The sequence below is a fragment of the Lepidochelys kempii genome, chromosome 11, assembly GCF_965140285.1.
Source record: "Lepidochelys kempii isolate rLepKem1 chromosome 11, rLepKem1.hap1, whole genome shotgun sequence".
Classification (NCBI taxonomy): Eukaryota; Metazoa; Chordata; order Testudines; family Cheloniidae; genus Lepidochelys; species Lepidochelys kempii.
In genome coordinates, this window is record NC_136390.1 from 66,912,776 (window position 1) to 66,933,071 (window position 20,296).

The window sequence follows — 20,296 nt, forward strand, 5'->3', positions numbered from 1 at the left end:
CTAAACTTTACCAGTTCCTACTTAATAGCATTTCAGTGCCGGGAAACAGTCATCAGGTAATCTGGCCATGATCTACTGTATCCTTTCTAAACACAGGTTCTAACTGCCAAGTGTGTCGCCATAAAAAGATTTCAATCAATACCACTCAGCTCCTACTTTCTAATGCTGCAGGTCTGGCAAGATAAGAAAAACAGACTGAAACGAGCAAATGGGGATTCATTATGGCCTCATCTTGCAATTGCGTATGCACTTAAGTAACTTTACTCATGTGAAAAGTTCTCATGGAACTCAACGAAGGTACCCACGTGGAAAATGGCTATGCACTTGTGCAAATGTTTCCAGGTTAAAGCTCTATTTTTGCAGTTCACTTTCAATAATGATTGATATAAAAAGAGTTGGGTTTCATGTTGGGTTTAAGCTTACTTTTTGTAGAGCTACTCAACCTACAGGATTTTGTCTGGGGCTTCTGTCTTGCATTGTCAGAAAAAGAAAAGGAAAAAAAAGAGAGTTTGCATTGTTCTTGTTTGGTCTGTACCTAAATGGCCTGATCACACCAGCTTTTTTTCCCCCTGCAGTGAAATTAGTAAGTGTCAATAATACTAAATCAAACTAACCTTAGTGCCTCTAGCTCATGTACCCATTTTCCTAAAGCGTGAAGTGATATCAAATCAAATTAGCAATTGTTTTTCTGCATGGCTTTCACACTCTCCTAGAGCAGAGGGTGTGCATCAAAATCTGCAAGGGCTTCTATCCAAAAAATAAAGAGGAATTAAGGATACTAGGTAGTCACTGATTCAACAAATCACAAAGCAAAGGATTCATTGGAGAGGTGGCTAGCTAGGGCCAGATCTTAAGCTGCTGTAGCTCAGAGTATTCCACTGAAGTCAATGGAGCTCACAGCAGCAGAACCTCTTCAGTAAACTGCAGAATTTGTATTCACTCCTAGGATATCTACTGCCCTAGAAGCTAGGTAAAAAAGTGTTATTTGTAAATGCTGTTTCTTAAAAACACATGGTGCCACTAAGTAGGTATGGATACTAGGAGGTCTATAAGAAGCCAGTGAGTCAACACAATGATGGAATAATAGCAAATCAGCAATTCTAAAAACGTGCTTCGTAAGTTAAGTAAAATAACATCACAGAACCTCAAACCTACCACAGGAGGTCCCAAGACTTATGAAACTAAACTCTTGTTATGTGGTACAGTGTTACACATACATATTTTATACATTCCACAGGGGAAGTAAACACAGAAGCCATGGACATAGCTCACCCATGGAAGTAATTTTGCAAGGAATATTGACTTTGATTCGTGCTCCTAAATCCCTAAAATAAAAGAGTTTTGCTTTAAAAATAATTGTTCATTCTGTAGAATACAATTGTCCACTCCCCCCATCTTCCCCGCCATAGCTATACATTTGAAAGGGCTTTCCTCTGAAATGTTTCTACCTATTTGCCTGAAATTATTAATCTACAATTGGGTGGCAACTCATTATGACTTTAAAACACCTACCAGAGTTGAGCGATATCCAACATATGACATGATGTACAGCTAACTGTGACAGATATGGACTGCCTTTCAATTCCCACAAAATATGCAAGACAGATCACCAAAACAGAATGACAGCAACAACACAAAACTCTCTCATCCCTTCCCTTCCTTCCTTCCATTCTTAAACTGGGCAGAGAGACTGAGGTTGGGTCCATACAATAAGGTTAATAATAATAATTAAACAACAGCAACAAACAAACAAACAAACAACAACAAAAAGGTGGGTCAATGAAAAGTGGGATTGTAAGTGCAGTACTTCTTCATGTGCAGTTCTTCTACTTCATAAGAGTCCCCTTTGGATGAGAAGGCCTAGTGGAATGTATGCTCCCCTCGAACAATGTGCGATGAGAACTCATAGCGGTCCTGGCTTCGATACCCACAAATGTTGCATTCTAATGGGTCCCGGTAGCCATGACAACCCATGTGGATGGTGTACATGACGTGGTCTAGGAAAAGAACTCGACAGTGCTCACATTTAAAAGCCCTAATCTGCTCCCCTTCTCCATTGAAGACCTTATAGATATCCTTTAAAGAGCCCTTAGAAGCCTTTGTGGCATCCAAAGCCTTGGTGTCCTCCTTCATGTAAGCTGGGCTTTGCTTCCTCTTGGGATTTAAGGCAGGGTTTCCTTGGTAGGATTGGCGGTCTTCATGGCTGCTCTCCGAGTCAGTAGAATCCAGGCAGCTATTGCTGGGGGAGGCCTCTCTTTCCTGGGGTCGACTCTTTGGTCTGATGAGGGAGATAGGGCCATCCATGTTGTTTTCATGACTGTCAGCTGTTTCCCTGCTAATGGGCCTTTCTATCCTGTTAGGATGATAGACCTGAGCATAAGCTGAGCTGATGACCGGGGCCACCTCTGCAATTGTGCTTGGTGTGTGGTGCATCAGGGGGTGAAGTGCGTCAGCTCCAAGGTAGTTGATTGCATTGTTGATGGCTTGGTCCATCATGTGAGACTGCATCAGTTCAGCCTCTTTCTCATACGTTAAGTTCATATCAAAGTGAATATCTGGATAGCCAAATCTCATGATCTTTTCACCTAAAGGTAAGAACAAAATGAATGAGAAAAAGAAAGTCACCTAGACATTCAACTGTAACAGAGAAAAACCCTGTGTTAGGCCCAGAGTTTAAGGCAAGAAGGAACCATCTAATCATCTAGTCTGACCTGTATATCACAGGCCATTACACACCACCCAACCATCTCCACACTAAGCCCAACAATTAGACCAAGGTATTACAGCCCTCAGGGGACTAAACTATGGTGGGCCACAGGCAAAAAACAGGAGGGAACAAGGTGCACCAGCGCCTAGACCTCTACAGTGGCAGGGAAAGGATTAAGTGAGATATACCAAGATCATCCTAGCAGGTGATCCCTGCCCCACGCTGCAGAGGAAGGCAAAAATCCCCCAAGGTCACTGACAATCTGACCTGGGGGAAAATTCCTTCCCAACTCCATATATTGTGGTCAGTTAGGCCCTGCACATGTAAGCAAGAACCAGCCAGATGAGCACCTAGGGGGAAAAAAAAAAAAAGCTCTGTACCACCTCAGAGCACCACCCCATTCAGCCCAGTGTCCATCTGTAGTCATGGCCATTTCTGATGCTTCAGAGGAGTGAGCAATAATCAAACCAAACCAAAAATCCAATCCAAAACCACAGAATACACTGGAGAAAAAAAAATCCCTCACTGTCCCCTGCAGATGACCGGCTGTGTTCTTGACTGAGGGTGAAATTCATCCCTGGGCAGAGGGACAGCACCAGGCACCATTCAAGTGCCACTTCAGCTCTATTTATGGTGTTTTGGTCTTACGTGAGCCCTCTGCCCAGAGATGGAATTGCACCCTCAGCGCAGGCAGTCTTGAGTCTTAACTCTAGATAAGCCTATGGCTGGTATGAATTCCAGACCTGCTCGAAACCATCAGATGATGTCCTCTGTGCTCCAAATGAGGAAATATGGGACCAGCTCCTCGGCTGATGGAAAAGAATGTAATTCTATTGACATCAATGGAGCTACACCAGTTTATATCACCAGACTATCAAGCCAAAGGTGTTTTATTTTTCAACATAAGATTAAATCAGCCATGATGCAGAGGCACCTGCATGAGACACCCATCATGGCTCACATCTCACAGTGAGGCTGTATTGAGGGGGATGTCTAAACAATGGCCTTACAGGACAGCAATACTGGGGCCTAACAAACCTACAGACCCGTAAGTGTGCAGCTGCAGTGGCCTGCAGAGGTGGTGAAGGGTGGTTGCATCTGCCCATAGACTGCAGTAGTGGATGCAGGAAGTGGGAGGCTGAGCTGAAACCACAGGTCCTAGGTTGGGGTTGAATTTTGCATTTCACTCAATTATTCAGGCAGAAAGGAACATCTCTTTTAGAGAACACAGTCTCTATATATCAGGTTACTGATATAACAAAAATAACATGTATTAGTTTAGTTTATCCACAGCAGAGGCTAAACAAGTATCACTTTTGCTGACATAAGTCAAGTCTATAAGGTATGATTTAGCACTGTGTTACTCCAAATGTAGACTTATATGACCCTGTTAAAACAGTTGAGGTACAGCAGTGTAAAAATGGAACAACATAGTGGTGAATCATGCCAATTATGGGGCAAATTCAGTTCTGACACAAGGTACGTCTCCACTGATATGAACAGTGTTACTTCTAATTATACCTAGGCTGAATCTGGCCCCACTTCTTTTCCAATTATATTATTGTATGGCATCATATAAATGGGAAGGTCAATTAACAACTCTTTAAAAATTTTTGTTTCTGTTTTTTTAGTTGAAAAGTTAAGGTTATGTTTTAAAGGTACTGGATAGTGGATTTTATAAACTAAACAACTTTGTTTGTTTTCATTCTCTCACCACATCCCACTCTATCACCCAACAGAAACACATGTATCCTCACCACTGCAAATAAATTAATTCAGGCAGCCACAAATGTCACTACTTTGTCTGTCCAGGAACTTAAAAACCTCAAACTTCTCTTTCAATTTTTGGAAAATCTGCCTGGGGCAAAAAGCAATCTCAACTCTCCTGAAAGGCATCAGTACCTTTCAATATAGCAACACTTTATTTTCATCACCTGTAATAATAAATACCAGATATTCCACTCCCTTTGCCTTGTCTTAAAATGATGTATATAAAGAGAAATGATTTTACATTATACATGGAACAATTAGGTTATATTCTCAGAGTCCACACATCACTTATGCTTGGGAACTCAGACCCTGAGTCAGCAAACTACTTATGTATGTGCCTAATCTAAAGTATGCAAATAGTCCCACAGACTTCAATGGCATTACTCGTGTGCTTCAAATCAGGCAACAAGTTAAAGCACCTGGGGTGAATCAGAGCCTTACTATGGTTCTCCAAGGCTGACCACAGTGACATTATAATTTAGCACACAAATTAAAAACAAAAACAAAAAAACAGGAGCACAAAATACGCCATTTACTCAACAATGTAGATGTCAGAGAAACAGGATGAGGAGAGGTAAAGCACAGGAAAATGACTGGCTTAATTATATGCAATAGGTTTTAGGTTTGTTGGTTGCCATCAAAAAGTCTCTTTTTAGGCTTTACCAACTGCAGGATTTTCTAAATTGACATCATAGCCTTGCGCTGAAAGTGCTGCCAGTTGTGATTATTATCTTGCTGTGTGGTGAACTCCTCAGACCTCGTTTTTGTTCCTTTCACAGGCCTCATTTATTAACTTCACCAGACTTAAAGAAAACACTCAAGTTGCTTAGGACCTGCATTGCTCTGTTCCTTCAGTTACGAACCAGAATGTTTCACCATAACTGTAAAGATCTTGGGCTGAGTTTTAAAAAGGGAACGTGACATACAAAAATAAATAATAATGCAAAAATGTACAGGGACAGTACATTTTAATTCACCATATGCGCCACACAATACAAAAGAAACATTTGACACCCATATTTCAACACATGTTAACATGGCTTTCATTTTAAAATCATTTCTTCTTGGTCAAATAAGTATTGAAAAGTAACTTGTCAGATTTATCTGTTGAGGTTCTTTAGGACTATGAGATCTTTCATTCTAATTATGCTCACTCTACATTAACTGAAAGATGAAACAGTTTATCCCTTAATTATCTTACTGTGTATTACCAAACAAACCATATATTTATAGCCAGATCAAGGAACATAAGAACTACAATACTGGATGAGACCTGTGCTCCATCTAGGCCACTATCATATTTTAGTACCAGATGCTTCAGAGGAAGGTGCAAGAAACCCTACATAGGCAATTATGGAATAACCCAACCACAGAAAAAGTTTCTTCCTTACTCCCATTAACTATAGCTCGGCTTATGCTTTGAAGCATGAGAGTTTTTATCTCTTCTGTATTATTTAATCCTTACTATAACTATGCTGGATATTATGTAAACCATACAAGTGCCCAGTTCTCTTTTGAATCCTGATTAGTTTTTAGTGCCAGTGACATCACGTGGCAATGAATTTTACTATCTAATTTTGCATTGTGTGAAAGTGTGTTTCCTTTCATCGGTTTTAAATGTGCTGCCTTTTATTTTCATTGACGACCCCCGCGTTCCTGTATTATGAGAGAAAGTGAATAGAAGTGTTATATCTCCTTCTCCTTACAATTTGTTATTCTGTATACCTCCACTATTTCAACAGATCTCTCAAGAACTTCTGTGCCTTAACACTGGGTGCAACCATTCTCTCCGCAATTACTAGCACCATTTGCAGCATACCACTTTCCCTTCCTTCTGAAATTTCAGTCAGAGCGCACGTACTGTGGTCCATAACCAAGGCTCCTCAGAGACTGCTGACCACAAAAGTGCAGAAAAGCTGTGATAGATACAGCATGGGAAAATTCAAGCGTATGCTTTCATGACCTTCTCCTAAATATCACTGTACGTCCTTAAATTTCACCCAGTTACCCCTGTATTGAACCCAAAAACTTGTGTATGAGCTCTGAAGGATCAATAAATGTGCTGTTTCACTTGGAATACGGGCTTCTTTCAATAAAAGCTGCAACATATCACTTTCACACGCGTGCATATCAGGGAGGCAATTTCCATGTTGCCAATTCTCACAGTTGTATCACAAGTCTTGAGGGCGTTTTTTTAGCCTTCAGCTCCTGGAGTCAGGTGATTACATAAGAATCTCGGCTTTCACTACACAAGTAAGTCTCTAGCCCTCACAATGACTGAGAAAAGTTCGAAAATATGACCTAAATGCACCCTAAAGGCTCAAACACCAAAAGGTATAATTTAAAATCTCAAGATTTTGGGGGCCTGACTCATGAGTTTTAGGGATGACAATATTGTAATCCAGCCGCTTTCAGGTTGTTTTCTGCTTTGATTTAATCATCTCTCAATTGTTTCGCCCTTCCCCCTCCCCAATCATGCTCAATTCTGAGAGTGCAGTTTTCCCCTTAGATCTTTTGACTGTTCTTAGGTGTTAACAAATAACCTATTCCTACTCACTAAGAATAATAAAAATGCTCTCTCAAGCTTACCCACAAACTTCTGTGGGGTGGAGCTTTTACGCTTTCCCATGTTGCTTGTCAGCTTCTCTATAACAGCAGGTCTCTCAAAAGGCACCAGAGAAATATTGTTGTCCATCCCAGGCTCTCGTTCCTTACCATCTTCCATAGGAGGTACTACGTAAAACCAAAAAGTCACATCAGACAGGTCTGTCTACACTTAAGAGATGGCACTAACTATTTTGAGCCCTGTAGACTACAGTGCATATTAAAATACCAGTGAAACAAGGTGCAAGGAATACAATTGGCAATGAAACAGCATTAAAGTTTGAGCAGTTAGGGCCAAATTTTCAAACGTGGGCCTCTGATTTTGAGTGCTTCCTTGTGGGAGCTGTCACGTGCGCTGCACTTTTGAAAATCAGCCTTGAGACCTGATTCTCCGTTGCCTTCCACTTTGTGTATTCAGTGACACCAGTGCGTAGTGAGAGTGAATTGCTATCCTTCTGTCTTGATAGCATTTTATACTCCCTTTGCTCCCATGTCAAAAGGCGCATGGCAATGGAGATTCAGGTCTCTTCTGACTGAAGCTGAGCACCCAGAAATGGAGGCTTACAAAATCAAAGTCCTCTTTTGAAAATATGGGCTTTAGTGTATATGTCCTTTTTCCATGCTACTCTTCCAGGCATAATGCATCTAATTTATAAGATCATCATCTCATAGTTTTCCGGTTCAGGTGAATAGCATAAAACAGAGGTTCTTAAACATTCTCAATCACCAGTGAATGTCAAGATTCCCTTGTGGACATCTACCCACTCTTTGCAATCCGTGGACAACCTCCTTACCCACGGAATAACTTCCCTGTGGCAGCTACCGGAACTACTTACATGGAAGAGGAATACTTGGAAAAAAGGTATGTATTTTCAGCTGTCTTTGAAGCAAAAAAGAGACATTAATGACACCTTCTGTTATTGCTTATTTCACCCTCCATCTCATGCCTGGTCTGATTCTCTCCGCTGGAAATAAGGGGCAGGCACCAGAAACACATGAACAGCAAGTACTCCATGGACCACTAACTACTTTTATATGCCTAGCTGAAAAAAACCAAACCTTATGACTGCTCACCTAATACTTGAGTAATACTTGGTTTTCTTGGGGCTTCTTATTTACAAGCACAAGAAGATAAGTTAATTTCAGTGGAACTATCTGATGGGCACCAGCTGAGGATCAGGCCGACAATTTCTGAATCATTCCAATTCATCGCAGTAGGCTGAAGAATTTATGGATGACAAAAGGCAATGCCAGTTGTTTCAATTGTTCCATAGCATTGAATCTAACAAATAGACTCATTGTCCCAGATTCATTCACAGAAGGTAGCTTTGGTTGAAAAGGTTCAACGATCAGTGTCCTTGTGCTAGTTGGAGGTTAGTAGGAGCTATGGTTATGATTTATACTTAAGGATTCCTGGGCAGCAAACCAAAACAGGTTTCTGGAATGGCAGAGCAAACAATTGCTCTCATCTGTATGACCTGTGGGCCCCATCCTGCTCTCCTTACTTAGGCAAAACTCCCACTGAAGTCAAAGGAAATTTTGCCAGAATAAGGAGAGCGGGATTGGACCCTAAATCTTGTATTGTTCCCTTCTTTTTCCTCACACCATGGCAACTTCCTTAAGACTCAGTTCCCAAGGACTTTATCATGTACTCCTCACGCATGAGTGTAGTGTGTGTGGAGACTGCAAGATTGGGCCTGACTCAGCACTGCAGTACTCCACTGTAACTCCACTGACATCAGTGCTAATGAATCTCCTATTCTTAAACATGTGGCTATTTGGTAGCACAATACACATTAAAACGAGGTAGTAAAAGCATTGCCTTCGCCTCCGAAAAAGAAAGAGCAAATACCCGGCAATTACGAAATAAAAGACCTGTTCTGGTGAACTTCTCAACTCAGACATTCAAGAACACAGGACAGTTTATTCTGTTGATTCCATTTGTGTTTTGTGCTGCTAGGGAAAGCTGAATGCTTTGAGTCTCAGAATTCAGCATATGCTGTAAAATGATTTACTCTGCTGCCTTTTTATTTGTACAGGATGCTCCTACTGAGGAGCACAATGATTTCTCATTTACCAAGGAATCCTGCTGGCACCAGTGAAAATAATGGAAGAGAAACAGCACAAATACAAAATGCAATCAATGTTTACAAAAATGGTGTGTGGTATGCAAGTGACCTAATTAATAACCAGTGCAGACTTCGAGGCTTGGGGTAACAGTCAGCAGACTGGACTGAGGAAGACTACATAGGTCACTTGGGCTGCTCCAAAGAAACCTACAATAGGCCTAGTTAGGGATGTATTGAAAACATGGGGAGATTTTCAAAGACACAAGTGGCAGCAAGGAGACCCAGTCCCACTGATGTTCAATGGGAACTGGGTGCCGAGCTGTTCTTTGTGCTTAAAAAAAAAAAAAGTGTCACCATGTACACTACGGGTGAAATCCTGTCCCTATTGAAGTCAATGGGAAAACTCCCATTGACTTCAATGGGGCCAGAATCACACCCTCTATTAAGATAAACCGATGACCGTCTGCCCCTGCTATACATTACACGAGACTTTCTTGGGGGAAAATCCTGGGAAGTGCTCAGTGCTCTCCATTCCCATGGTAAATGGGTGTTAAGAGCACTCTGCACTTCACAGGATTGCGTCCACATAGGCCTGAAAGACTCCATTGACTTTAATGGTCACTTGAGTCCCCGGCTCATCATATTCATTGATATATCATATAAAGGCTAAATAGTAGCTAAAAAAGTGCCAACACCCCTGTCTTGGATAAAGGTATGTGAAATGTCCTAGGTGAAATTTGACCAATGTACAACTGGACTTCTTTCTTCCATTGAAAGCGAGAAGTCTTCACCGAAATTCCTTACAATTAATAAATTAGGCAAGGATTTTGCTCTGACTCGTCTGTGGAATATCACAATCAATACAGTGCTTGCTTTCATATTTCTGAAACTGATAGTAAGAGAGGGTTGCTCCACATTTAACAACACGTGGCGACTATTATCTGGTTCAATACGAGACTAGGGCATGGGACCTTTGCCAATACAGTCAAGTTCCAAGTGGAAACATTACTGTTTCTGACCCTCTCCAATATTTATGTTACTGGGAAGATAAATTGCCAAGATGTGATTGGTTATGTAGATTTCAGGAAAAGGAACAGCAACAAAAACAACCAATCCCTGAATTTGTTAAACCACAGACAAATCAAGATTAGATTGGTTAGATGTTGCCAGAGTGGAAACTTGAAGGGTGAAACTGAACATCATGCCATTGCACATATTTAAAATCGAGATCTATTATTTGAGTTTTTCTTTAAAAAAAGGAATGCATCATATATGTTAAGAAACAACTGACAAGAGATTATGTCTATTTCCTATATGCTGTAACACGAGGCACCCTGTTTTGATTTGCTTTTAATTTTAGGGAAAAAAAATCAATACCTAAGTAAAAGCCAAAAACCAAAGTCCACATAATTCACCGAGGAATATCAGTGTTATAAAATAGAAAACCAAACCAAGGAAGATAACACACACTCAAAACTAAGGCCCAAGGTCCACAAAGCATCTCTATTCAACAAAGACGAAGTACTGCAAAGGATATGCTTAAGTGCTTTTCTGAGAGGGGATGGACTTAAGCAGGCACTTAAGTGCTTTCCTGAACTGGAGCCTAAGCAAAGATGATGAGTTTCCTCTGACATTTGCAAGAGAGGATATTCGAAGTAACACTACCTTGTTAGCCCATCCTTTCAGTAAACAGACCTAGACAGTGTTCAGGGTGACAAGAGTTGAGGAACACTGCTTCAGAGCCTCCATTTCCTTGAAACTAAGGGAACTGTAGATCAAAAGGCTGGACTCAAAGCAACTTTTAGTTTGGGGGTTTTTTTAGTTGTATGAAATCACACACATGTAATAAGAGTCTGTGCATAATTCAAGCAACAGAGAACACTGCATAACAAAAGTAAAAACAGTCACTCAGGACTTTTTTGGTCCCTGAATGTTGCTTGAAATAGTAACGCTATGCTGGTTTACATCAGCTGAGGCTCTTGACCCTAAGCCTTCTTTGCTCAGCTCACATTAACGATATTAAAAAATATGACAGGGAAAATTCTCATGGATCCTGGTGAGAAGAACTTCCTGGAGTCAGCATTGAAACCAGAATTCTACTCAATTATGTAGGAATAAAAGGACCCATCATCTGTAATGTGTCAAGCTGACTTTTGGGAGGTGCAGAGGGCTGGACTCCCTCTCTCTCTTATTTTTGGGGTCCTAAATAAGCAAACAGAGTAACCATGAAGCATCTATTTTGAAGAATTTCTCTAGCCTTTTTCTCTGTCAAGATAAGAGCATAAGAACGGCCATACTGGGTCAGACCAAAGGTCCATCTAGCCCAGTATCCTGTCTTCTGGCAGTGGCTAATGCCAAGGGCCCCAGAGGAGATGAACAGAACAGGTAATCATCAAGTGATACTTCCTGTCACCCATTCCCAGCTTCTGGCAAACAGAGACTAGGGACACCATCCCTACCCATCCTGGCTAATAGCCATTGATGGACCTATACTCAATGAACTTATCTAGTTCTTTTTTGAACCCTGTTAGAGTCTTAGCCTTCACAACATCCTCTGGCAAAGAGTTCCACAGACTGACTGTGCATTGTGTGAAAAAAAATACTTCCTTTTGTTTGTTTTAAGCTAGAATCATTTACTGGTGCAAATGTGTAGCTAGGGTTGAAAGTTTGTCTTTGATTTTTCTTAAAGATCACAGATTATTCATGATCACTGCTATAGACATCCAGCACTGGTCTCCATTATACTCACACAGGGCTGGGACCCAGGAAACCTAGAGTTAGAGGTCCCCAGACCAATTTTTCACCTGGGAGGGCCAGCACTGCCCAGCCTGCTACCTCATGGCAACTTTCTTCTGGCAAGTTGTCTGCAAGTGAGCTATCTGCTTTGCTGTAGCAGGCTGCATGGTTTCTAGCCACAAGGAAGGGCACATCAGTGGCATGCTAGTGGACTAAGCAAGAGACTGAGAGCCAGAAACTTCTGCATTTTAACCCATGCTCTGATAACCTAACCCCCTTTGTGGCTTTAGTTAGGTGATTTATCTATCTAGAAAACAGAGACGATGATACTTACCTTCTTCACAGGGCTGTTGTGAGAATGAATGAGTAAATGAATGAATGAAGGACCAAATTGAGCACAATGCATAAACACCCCTCCAAGGGGTGCCCCCAGCTTATTAGAACAGCTCACCTTGGCAAAAAAAAATTGTTAATCGTTGGCAAGGATGCACGGGTTCCAGCACAAACAGCTGGGCTCCCCTTCCTCCCATAGCAAGACACTGGTGGGGACCAGAAAATCCCCACCCCCATCTTTTTATAAAAAGCTCATCGCAGGACCACCCCAGAGAATCACTTTGCTAATTGTAGATAGGAGTCAGTTACGCGCCAGTGGTTTCATAGATCCAGGCAAATACATTATGGCTCATTCTGGTAACATAAACTAAGAAAAGCACGGGGTAATCTCATACTGGGTATACCTCCAGAAACATAGTAAATGAGAAAACAAACAATTACAAAGACACACAAGAAAGCTCAAGTTCAGGGTGGTGCTGAGTAATTCCAAGATATCAAATGCCCCAATCAGTTAGCTCACAATAATACCGATCCTGAAAACTACACAGTATGGCAAGGGACAGAAGGAAATATGGGCACATTTTTGCACAATACATTCTTAGGGGTAGACTAAGACCTAACTTTTAGCCCTTTCGTAAGGGGCACTGCATAGCTGCAACGCCTTCAGGGAGGCTGTGGGAAGGAATTGTGTCCCAGTCAGTCACAAATCCTTGGTTTTCCCTGTGCTCCAGGGAGGAGGTAAGTTGCTGCAGTCACTTTTATAGGGCAGTGATTACATCCCTTCTTTCGCTGGCTAAGCTACACTGGCAGGCATGTTGGTAGACCAGACTCTGCTCACTGTTGGGTCAAGCTGTGGATTCGAAGAGCCTGCTGACCCAGCTCCTCCCCACCTTGCCCAAAGCAGAAACAGGTTGACCACATAGTGGGGTGGGCCTTGTACTCCCTTGCTCACTTGCATGGCAGGAGATTTAAACACAAGGGACTTGTCTACATGAGAAAGTTGTGCTGGATTCACTTAAGGTGTGATTTTAAACTAATTTAATTAAACCATTGGAAAGGTTGTGTGGATGCTCTTATTTGACTTTAAACCAGGCTTATTCCAGATTAATTTAAACACATTAAGAACAGACAAACTAAATTAAACCAGACTAAGGGCTTGTCTTCACTACCACATTAAATTGGCGCCCCTGCATTGATGCAGCAGCGCCGATGTAGCGGGCCTGGAGAAGACGTATTATGTTGATAGGAGAGCGCTCTCCCATTGACGTAATTATTCCACCTCAATGGACAACAGTTTAGGTCGATGTAAGTTACATTGCTCGGAGGGGTGTTTTTTTCACACCCCCTGAGCAACATCACTTACATTGACTTAAGCGGTAGTGTACAAAAGCCCTAAGAGTGTTCAGACAGGGGTTTGGACAGGTCTAACTTAAAATTGGTTGAAAAAACTGATTTAAGTTAAACCAGTGAAACTTCTCGGTGTAGAAAAGGCTAAGAACTTGGCCGGCACAGTCTATGTTTCACCTTTAAGTAGTTCCTTCCAAGCAAATCTAAAACTGTCTCAACACTGGCAAAGATAAGTGTTTTTGACTAGAAGTGGAGTAGAATCTGGAGAGATCTCTCACAACACAATCCCTGAAGCACTTACTTGTAGCTTTCATAACTGTGTTTTACGGAGAAAGCTCACTAAAGACCCAGTTCTCAAAAGAACTGCACACACCGATTTAACTTTAACCCCTGAAAGGAGCCCCATTGAAGTCACAGGTGTGTATGCCTTTGCAGGGCTTGGCGCCCAAGACTCTTCTTGGGAATGGTGTAGCTGGGTAAACTCTTAGCTTCCAACTAAACACCATGAGTCCACAAAGATCATGTATGTCTGAAACTCAAGGTACAAAAATGCCCTGATCCAAAGACCACTGAAATCAGAGGGACTATTTCTACTGACTTTTATGAGCATTAGATCAGGCCTAAAATGTCTAGTCACAAACGTCAATCTTCCTGAATGTACCAGATTTTAAATGCTTATTTTCTTCTCCCTGGCATTTATGGTGGTGGTATATAATTGAATTTATTGAACAGAGCAGCTGAAATTTTTCCAGTGCAACTTTGTTGTGAAAAAAGAATATTTCATGAAAAAATTACCCATTTTGAAACATTCTTGGGGTTTTTTTCCACCAAAATTTTCTATTAGAAATCAATAATTTAAATTTTTGTTGTTGTTGTTCTTGGCTTCTTGTTATACATTTTTGAAAAAATTTCTTTAAATGTTTAAGTAAATGAAAATCCCACCGCCGGACGAAACTGACCAATGAAAAGTTACACAGGAGCAAAAAACAAACAGAAAGGGGAAAGCAGGCTGCTTTTAATTTCCTTCCTTTTTTTTCCATTTTGCAACAGTGCAAATTTTGACTGGTTAGCTCAGTCGCACGGCAGGGTTTTCTTTTTAAAACCAAATTTTTAAAATATTATACCAAAAATCAAAAAAGAAAATTATCAATAAAAATATCTTTAAAAGGATAAGCCATTTCATGAACATTTAAAAAAAAATCAAAAAATTCCACTTCAAAACCTAAAACCAAAAATAATTTGGAGAGTCTGAAAAAAATTATGTTTTTTTTAAATTTTACAACCCACTAAAGATAAAACTACATTCTCATAGTGTGCTTTTTATATCCTCTTTTGCAAGCTCTTTATACTGCGCAAAAAGCCTCAATCTTTTTCAATATACTATTTACACATCCAGCATGCCTATTATGTAAAAATATTTACATATACACATTTTATATAGATTGCATTTAGCAATCTTGCCAAATGCTACTTTCATACTTGCAACAGGGAAGCTTTGTTTTTACGAAGGCTACAATATTTTTCGTTTTTCTCATAATCAGTTATGTTAAAGGGTGGGCAAACACCACATTTTATACTTGGTCTTATCAATTTTTCATGATAATTTTGCAGGGCTGATTTTATATATACATATACACACATATATAAAATACACCCTCCCCCCCATATAGGTACATGTACACACAATTATGAAAAATATAATATATATTACACACACACATACATATCCATATAGGTGTACACACCCACATACACACACACACACACACCACACAGTGTAATCCCTCCCCCCCACACACGGTGAAATCCTGGCTCCTCTGAAGTCGAAGGGAGTTTTGATGTTGACTTCAGTGGGGCCAGGATTTCATGCACGGTTTCTGTCCTTAAGAATATTTAAGCGTAACTGTTCTAGGAAGAATGAGGTTATTTGAAATATAGAAAAAAAAAATGGAGAAAACCAAACATGAAATAAGTGCAGAAGTTACTCTAAGGTATAGGAGGCTCCTGAACATGGTTTCCACCCACCATGGTGACTCATGACCTGCCCAGCAGCCTCCATACTGACATTCTGAAGATAGTTGTGGCAGCGTTCCTTGTGTTCCTCCAGCGAACTGCGCTGTTTGTAGCTCCGGCCGCAGTAGTTACACTTGTGAGGCTTACCCACTGTGGAAAGAACAGAGCTTTCGGTTAAATTGTCATCTGCACCAACGTTACATATCCGTTACAAGCAACAAAGGGGATGGAAAGACATTTACAAAGGTCATTTAAGTCCCAACCCTCTTCCCCTTGCCCTGTTTTCCCACCCCCCACACACCTCCGCCCATCTACCCCCCACCCCACCCACCCACACATCACCCTACTGATTATTCACACTGAAAAGGAGTATCACCAGACATTCACAAAAAGGCTGACTTGGTAGAAAAGTCAATAAGTAGACTGCACCCATGAGGAGAAACAAGCAGTTGAACCACAACCAGCCTATGACTGTGTGTCACCAACGCTGGTGGGAAAACTTCTAAACAATTTTGTCCATAGCATCAGCATTTGCCCTCACATAAACTTGCTGGCCTACTGCAACATCAAAGTGGTGGGGACTGAGTTACATGACATGAGCAAGGTCACCTTTGGGTCAACCTATTTTGCCAAAACAAATAAGGTAAGAATTAGAAAGAGACAACAGCAAGTGGGTTCCATTTTTTGTGGTACGCCAGAACCGAGCAGTCACCAAGGGTATATAAGGACTGGATAATTAAAAACAAAAACAAAAAATGACAAACACACAACCAGGGAAGCTCCACAGTAAAAAGAGACTCAATGAAGGCAAGAGACAATTCCTATATTATCTTTAGTTTCACTCAAGAGCAACATGATCTGGCAAAGGTCTTAACATGCACAAAACCTGGCACCAGATCCTAGTACAGTGAAGTCCTTTCATAGCATGTCATGAAGAAACCACAAGAATAGCTTAATCCTAGAGCCAGAAAGCTAGCCAAATGGTGTATTTTGCCAAAACCATGTTAATAATTTTGTGCAATTCATAAAAAGGAAAGGAGTACTTGTGGCACCTTAGAGACTAACAAATTTATTTGAGCATAAGCTTTCGTGAGCTACATCCGATGAAGTGAGCTGTAGCTCACGAAAGCTTATGCTCAAATAAATGTGTTAGTCTCTAAGGTGCCGCAAGTACTCCTTTTCTTTTTGCGAATACAGACTAACACGGCTACTGCTCTGAAACCTTACAATACACAGAACATGAACATATCCTCTAATAATTAGAGGGCTATTTATTCAGTACTGGAGGTCTGGGAATCACATTAGGCGGAGACTTTCAAAGCTGCCTGGGGGGGTTAGAATGTTCAATTCTCAAATGCCTTATGCAGCTTTGAAAATCTAAGTCATAATTTTTAAGACCTAAACAAAGACCAGGCAAATATGTTCTTTGGGATAATATATGTGTATTCAAAATGTTTGTTCCAGTGGATGTCTCCCGGGCCTGATAATAGGATACAGTCCTTTACCTTTCAATTACCAAATGAAATCAAGGTCCTACTAGTTGTAGCCAGAAGCTACTATTACCATCTCATGACTGTTGGGTGTCTCACATGAAGTACAATGGTGATCTCAGTCCAGTTCTTACTTAAGAGGTATCCACAGCATAAAACCCACCTGCACCTGGGTATTTGGGTGTGCGGATGTACCCCAATGTGTTGGCCTGGGTCCTTTAAAACTGGGAGCTGTAGTTGTAGGGCACATGACAAGGAGCAAGCATCTGTTCATTCGCTCTGAGACACCTGGCATTGGCCACTGTTGGAAGACAGGATACTGGGCTAGATGGACCTTTGGTCTGACCCAGTATGGCCGTTCTTATGTTCCCTACAGAAAGCCAGATAAAAGGCTTCCTGTCTCTGTGGCAGAGACAGCAGACAGAAGAGACACGGGGTCAGGAAGGTCATAGAGGATCTCGCTCCATAGTAGCCAAGAAATAAAGGGAGTATGTCCCCTCTCCCCTCCTGGCTGGTGGAAGCAAGGAAAGCTTCAGGTGGCCAAACATTTTCCATCAAAACTTTTTTTTTTTTTAAATAGAAAATTGGGTTTTCAATGAAATGAACATTTTTTTCAGAAAGTCTCTGCTTCCCTCAAATATATTTGTTGAAACACCAAAATTTTCTGCAGGGTAAAAAGAAATTCCAACCATCTCTAGTTAGTCCCCAGGACTGTGAGTTTGTTTGCCCTTGTGCTGGAACGCCTGTTTGGAATGCATCCGATGAAGTGAGCTGTAGCTCATGAAAGCTTATGCTCAAATAAATTGGTTAGTCTCTAAGGTGCCACTAGTACTCCTTTTCTGTTTGGAAATAAAGGCAGTTCTAAGGAAAAGGCCTTGGACTGAATGGGTGTTGACGGGCATTATTCTACTTACACCCCAGCAGGTGACTTTGCCCACCAGTTTACACCACCGTTGTAACAGGCACTTTTGCTGGTAGTCTCAGCTGAGACCAAGGATTTGGGGGCCGACCCTAAGCCTGCTGAAGTCAGTGGAGCACACTGATTGAAGTCAATAGGGTTGGACCAGGCCGCAAATATTTATGGATACTAAACTAGCTTCTCACTCCTGGAAGCGGTTCTTATAGAACACCTTGGCTGGGCAGAATAGGAAAGCTTCTTTTACCACAACTCATACTATCCTTGTTGTGTAGGGAAGAGATTTCAGTTTCCTACACTCTGGTAACTTTCCTGAGAAATAAACTGCACTCAGGGCCAACTGAAGTCAAAGGGATTGATTACATTGATTTGAGTTAGCACGGAGTCTGACCTCCAGTGTTTTAGAAGTTCAGATATCTAATCAATTACACATTGTAAAACAATTGGCTAATCCAGATAATCAGATTCCTTATATGCACTGTAAGGCACTAAGAAACAGGCCAGGTACCTTCAACTCTCAAGAAGCATCAGTCTCTAGTATTTGTTAAATGTATTATTGCTTAGTGTATTCAATTTTTTTGCTATAATTCTGAGACACTAGATAACATGTCTTGACTCCTGTAATTATAACAAGAACAAGCAAAACTGACAAAGTTATCGTTTGCATTCCCCACTTTCATAAGGACCATTTGACAAATTGCATCTGATCAGTGAGGCTGAGATTTTCAACGACGTCTAAGATGTTTATGGGCCCAAATCCCATTGAATTGCAAGGCTTATAAAAGATGCTAAAAGCAATAGTATACAGTGGATTTCCCACTTAATGTCATATTGAAATCCAATGTGAACCTTTGGCTTGGGCCAGCCCCCATTGTGGGGGCAGGGAGGGAGAACTACCCAACCCCACTCTGCCCCTGGCCATGGTTCTGCTCCTGGCCACGTCGCCCAGCTCCTGCAGCGCTGGTCTCATTCCCGGCTCCCACTCCTGGCCATGGTTTGTAGTTCCTGGCCGTGGTTCCTGGCTCCTGGTTCCCAGCCATGGCCCTGCTTCAGGCCCCAACCACAGGGAACCTCTGGCCCTGGTCCCAGCACCGGTTCCCCATCTCAGCTCTGGCTCCGGCCCTGGCTCCCCACTGTGATGCTGGTCCTGTACCCAGCCCCTGCTCCAGACCACAGCTCCCAAGAGGAGGGAGGCGCATGGACCAGGTAAGGAGGGGTGGGCAAAAAAGTTTGGGGACCACTGACTTAAGGAAATTTCTTTTAAGTCATAAAAAAGGTCAGCACAAGCAAAAGAGTCGGTAAGGCATTCACTTTGCATTTTGTTCTCAAATGAGCTGCAAGTACATAACAGAATACAAAGTAAGTCAAAGGGAAACTACTCATGGAAAAAGAACAAGGCATCCCAGGTGCCATAAGCACAAATGACAAAAATGTATAGAAGATTCTAAAAGCAATGGTACACATGAGGGGTGAAATCCTGGTCCCACTGACTTCAGTAGGCCCAGGATATCAGCACACATATCTACATGTTGGCAACCACGTTCTGTTCTCTACAGCAGCCTGGAAGAGGATTCCTTCCTTTCCACCCGTTCCTAGTTCTACCTGCTGTGCATAGCTCAGCAGTTAAGATGTGTGTTTGAAGAAGGCACTGGCCCACTACATTTGTTGGAGATGTAGGTCTCGACTGAAAGCCCACTGAAATCAATGGGACTCTTTCCACTGACTTCCATGGGCTTTGGATCAGGCATTTAAAGTCTGAAAAATTATGCAGCAGTCTGAGACAGGAATTAAGTTCCAGATTTCTGAATTCAGCCTTAACATTTGAAGTTGTCTGGCTTTTGGCTTGAGATGCTCTGCTCGTATCACATCCTGGTGGTGAAGTTTAAACTACAGCTGAAACCCTGACACCTCATGGAAGGTCTGTAGCTGCTATTTTATCATCACCATTGTTGAACCAGCCAAATACTGCAAAAATATTCAAGAAATTTAATTTTAGCAGCACACATTGTCAGGGACAGGGTCACAGCTGTGAATTACTGTGATCATCATTTAACATTTATATTGCAGTAATACCTACGGGCCACAAGCAAGTTGCACCTCCTTGTGTTTGCTGCTGTGCAAATAGTAAATGATAGTCCCGGATTCAAAGAGAATAATTAAGTAAAGTGCTGAATTTTTAGAACCACATTCAAGGTAACGTGGCTATTGGCAATTCCAATAATGCTACTCAAATAGGGCATATGTAATAGTTTCCATTCAGGAACGTGTCAGCATGAAGTGCATGATGATTAGTATCAGTTTATATTTAAAA

The 20,296-nt window shown here is 41.5% G+C and overlaps 1 protein-coding gene across 3 annotated transcripts in view; it reads right to left on the reverse strand.

The window, feature by feature from the left end:
• Positions 1-1,215: 1,215 nt before the first annotated feature.
• IKZF2 (IKAROS family zinc finger 2) overlaps positions 1,216-20,296 on the reverse strand; it is a 128,969-nt gene continuing 109,888 nt past the window's right edge. For 2 of the 3 annotated variants that reach the window (XM_073306722.2, XM_073306721.2), the window contains exons 6-8: positions 15,592-15,729; positions 7,067-7,210; positions 1,216-2,585 (exon numbers count right to left, since the gene is read on the reverse strand). In XM_073306722.2, coding sequence (XP_073162823.2) covers positions 1,861-2,585; positions 7,067-7,210; positions 15,592-15,729 — 1,007 coding nt within the window. In that variant the 3' untranslated portion in view covers positions 1,216-1,860. The remainder of the gene's footprint in view (positions 2,586-7,066; positions 7,211-15,591; positions 15,730-20,296) is intronic. The other variant, XM_073306723.2, reaches the window with a different exon arrangement.